General features: G+C 51.1%; 1 protein-coding gene across 1 annotated transcript in view; it reads left to right on the top strand.

Annotated features, from left to right (window-relative positions):
• Nucleotides 1-3704, top strand: part of LOC105525710 — a 126076-nt gene that overhangs the window by 8418 nt on the left and 113954 nt on the right. The window contains exon 8 of the mRNA XM_011961438.1: nt 1094-1274. Coding sequence (XP_011816828.1) covers nt 1094-1274 — 181 coding nt within the window. The remainder of the gene's footprint in view (nt 1-1093; nt 1275-3704) is intronic.

Here is a 3704-nt window from a genome sequence, read left to right as displayed (position 1 = left end):
TCCTCCTTTCCTCCCTCTTTCTCTCTTCCTGTCCTCTCCGTCAATTCCTTCTCTTCTTGGTCCTCCTTCCTTTACCTCCTCTCCTCCCTTCCCCTTCCCTCCCCTCTCCTCTTTCCTTCAAGAAATTTTATTTTACGTATATATGTATGTATCTATTTCCTTAGAGACAGAATCCCACTGTGTCACTCAGGCTGGAGTGTAGTGGTGTGATCATGGTTCAGTGCAGCCTTCAACTCCTGGCCTCAAGTGATCCTCCTGTCTCAGCCTCTCGAGTGTAGCTGGGACTACAGGCACAAAGCACTTTTCCTGGTTAATTTTTTTATTTTTATTTTTAGTAGAGATGGTGTCTTGTTATGTTGCCCAGGCTGATCTTGAACTCCTGAGCTCAATCGATCCTCCTGCCTCAGCCTCCCAAGTAGCTGGGACTACACCTGGTGGGACTACACCACCATTCGTGGTTAATTTTTTATTTTATTTTATTTTTAGTAGAGATGATGTCTTGCTATGTTGCCCAGACTGATGTTGAACTCCTGAGCTCAAGCATTCCTGCCACTTTGGCTTCCCCAAGTGCTGGAACTATGGGAATGAGCCACCGCACCTGCCCCTCTGTCCTTTTCCCCAAGCCCTCCTCTACACCTCTGTCTCCAGCTCCCTGAAGAGGCAAGCGCTTTGTAAATACCAAACATCTGCAGGAGGACGGGAAGTGATCATTGTTCATGTTGACTTACTGTCAAAAGTCTCAGCATCTGAGAGGTGGAGGTGGGCCTCTGCTGATTTGAATGTTTTCGTACTGAAAACATTTGTCACTCCTCTCCTGGGTGACACTGTCTGCTAGACTTTCTTGCTTCCCCTCGTCCTTGTCACCTCCCATCTGCCTTTGTCTGGGCTGCTGTTGCCACGACCCAGGCGAGCCAGGGGTGGGTGATGCTGGGATGCAGCTGTCAGCATCTCCTCCCGAGCCTTGCTGAGAGAGGGGTGGTGGGGCCTGTGGCTCTGACTGGGGGGCCCTCATTCCTCCTCCCCTTGGTTCCAGCTGGGTCTTGTGGATGGCTAGATCCTGACCTGAGCTGTCTCTTCCCCTCTTGGTCTGCAGCCTGGCCTGACTTCCCGCCTGACCTGCGTCCAGAGCTTCCGGGCCGGCGTGCTGCGGGAGGCCTCCTGCACAGAGCTGGACACTGCAGGGCCACTGTCTGCAAAGGCGAGCGCTGTGCACATGCGGACCCTCTCCTCACTCAGCCTGCTGCACGAGATGCCCCAAGATCCAGCGGGCACAGGTGACCTCAGCCTTCCCTTGTGGCCACCCCCTGACCGTGGTGCGAGGGTGGTCTGGCCAGAGGGACCTAAGCAGGCCCAGGCTCCATCCCTCTGTCCCGGCCTGGACACCTCTGACCTATTTCTGAAAAGGGTCGTCATCAGGAGAGTTAGCCATTTCTAGAAGGTTCTCCAGGCTCTTTCTGCAGGCTCAGATCAAATGGCCCTGGCTTAGTTGAGCCCCTTTTCCCTGGGATGTCTTTGGTGAAGACAGAATCTTCTGTTTCTCAACCTTAAATTCAGCGACCCCTTAGTCTGCCCATTTTAGGGGCAAACTGACCCAGGTTTTCTGATTTTCCAGAAAGTTCCTGCTAACACATAACATTACCTGGGACTTGGTGCCCTCCTACAATTTTGCACAGAACAAAACAAGCGAGGCCTGTGTCTAGGGGGAGGATTGCTTTTCCATGTTTGGAAACCAGTTATCTTCCTGAACAATGAAATAAGAATGGTTATTCTCACTGCTGGGATTTTGGAAGGATTTACTGTGGGCCAGTGGCTGTGCTGAGTGCTTTATGTGTATTTAATGTAATTCTCATCAAAACCCCATTAGGAAGGTACTGTTATTAGTTAAATTTAAATAAAAATTTTGGCTGGGTGCAGTGGCTCCCAGCACTTTGGGAGGCCGAGGTAGGCGGATAACTTGATTTCCGGAGTTTCGAGACCAGCCTGGCCAACATGCAGAAACCCTGTCTCTACTAAAAATGCAAAAATTAGCTGGAAGTGGTGGTGGGCGCCTGTGATCCCAGCTACTCGGGAGACTGAGGCCAGAGAATCGCTTGAACCGAGGAGGCGGAGGTTGCAGTGAGCCAAGATCATGCCACTGCACTCTAGCCTGGGTCATAGAGTAAGACTCCATCTCAATAAATAAATAAATTACTTATTTATTTATTTTGAGACACAATCTCGTTCTGTTGCCCAGGCTAGACAGCTGTGGTCTGATCAGGGCTCAGTGTAGTCTCAGACTCCCCAGGCTCAGGTGATCGTCCCACCTCAGTCCCCCAGGTAGCTGGGACTGCAGGCACATAGCACCATGCCTGGTTAATTTTCATTTGTTTGTTTTTGTAGAGACAGGGTTTCACAAACCAGGCTGGTCTCGAACTCCTGGGCTCAAATTATCCTTCCACCTCGGCCTCCCAAAGTGCTGGGATTACAGGTGTGAGCCGTTGTGCCCCACGAATTAAATTTTTCGGATAAGTGACCTGCGGCTCAAAGAGGTCAAATGACTTGTCCATGGTCACTCAGTCAGTGAGAGGCAGGGCTGGGACCTGGACCCCTGCTGTGTGTTCCGCAGCCCTGGCTGGTAATTGTGTTTGCCTTGGAGGGCAGGCTCCCAGCACCCCCTGGGAGAGAACCCTCTAGATGGGACCTTGGCATTTTCCTGGCTTCACTCTGCACCACGGGACGCCTTCTAGCATCCCAGCTTGGTCTGCCCTCCCTGCACATCGACCCTCAGCTGCAGAAACGAGCTGTGCCTGGGGGCATCCAGGCTTGCCAGGACCCAGTGGTGTGCCACTGAGTTGGATGAGATTTCATTTTTTTTCCTCCTTTCTAAGTTTTATTAAGACAGAATTCACATACCATAGAATTCACCATTTAAAGTGTACAGTTCAGTGGTTTCTAGTATATTCAGAGTTGTGCATCCATCATCACCACAATCAACTTTATTATTATTTTATTTTATATTTTGAAATGGAGGCTTGCTTTGTCACCCAGGCAGGAGTGCAGTGGCGTGATCTCAGCTCACTGCAACCTCCTCTCCCAGGTTCACGCAGTGCTCCCGCCTCAGCCTCCGAGTAGCTGGGATTGCAGGTGTGTATCACCACGCCTGGCTAATTTTTGTATTTTTAGTAGAGACAGGGTTTCCCCACGTCGGCCAGGCTGGTCTCAAACTCCTGACCTCAGGTGTCTGATCCGCCTGCCTCAGCCTCCCAAATTGCTGGCATTACAGGCGTGAGCCACTGTGCCAGGCCCCTTTATTATTATTATTATTATTTTGAGATGGAGTCTGGCTCTGTTGCCCAGGCTGGAGTGCAGTAGCGTGATCTCAACTCACTGCAACCTCCTCCTCCTGGGCTCAAGTGATTCTCCTGCTTCAGCCTCCTGAGTAGCTGGGATTACAGGCACCTGCCACCATGCGCAGCTAATTTTGTGTTTTTAGTAGTGATGGGGTTTTACCACTAGTGGGCTCAAACTCCTGACTTCAGGTGATCTGTCCACCTTGGCCTCCCAAAGTGCTAGGATTACAGATGTGAGCCATCATGCCCAGTCTTCAACTTAGTTTTTTTTTTTTGAGACGGAATCTTGCTCTGTCGCCCAGGCTGGAGTGCAGTGGCCGGATCTCAGCTCACTGCAAGCTCCGCCTTCCGGGTTTATGCCATTCTCCTGCCTCA

Source organism: Colobus angolensis, unplaced genomic scaffold (genome assembly GCF_000951035.1).
Source record: "Colobus angolensis palliatus isolate OR3802 unplaced genomic scaffold, Cang.pa_1.0 Scaffold55, whole genome shotgun sequence".
Lineage (NCBI taxonomy): Eukaryota > Metazoa > Chordata > Mammalia > Primates > Cercopithecidae > Colobus > Colobus angolensis.
Note: the sequence above shows the minus strand (reverse complement) of the source record. Positions and strands in the feature narration are given on the sequence as shown.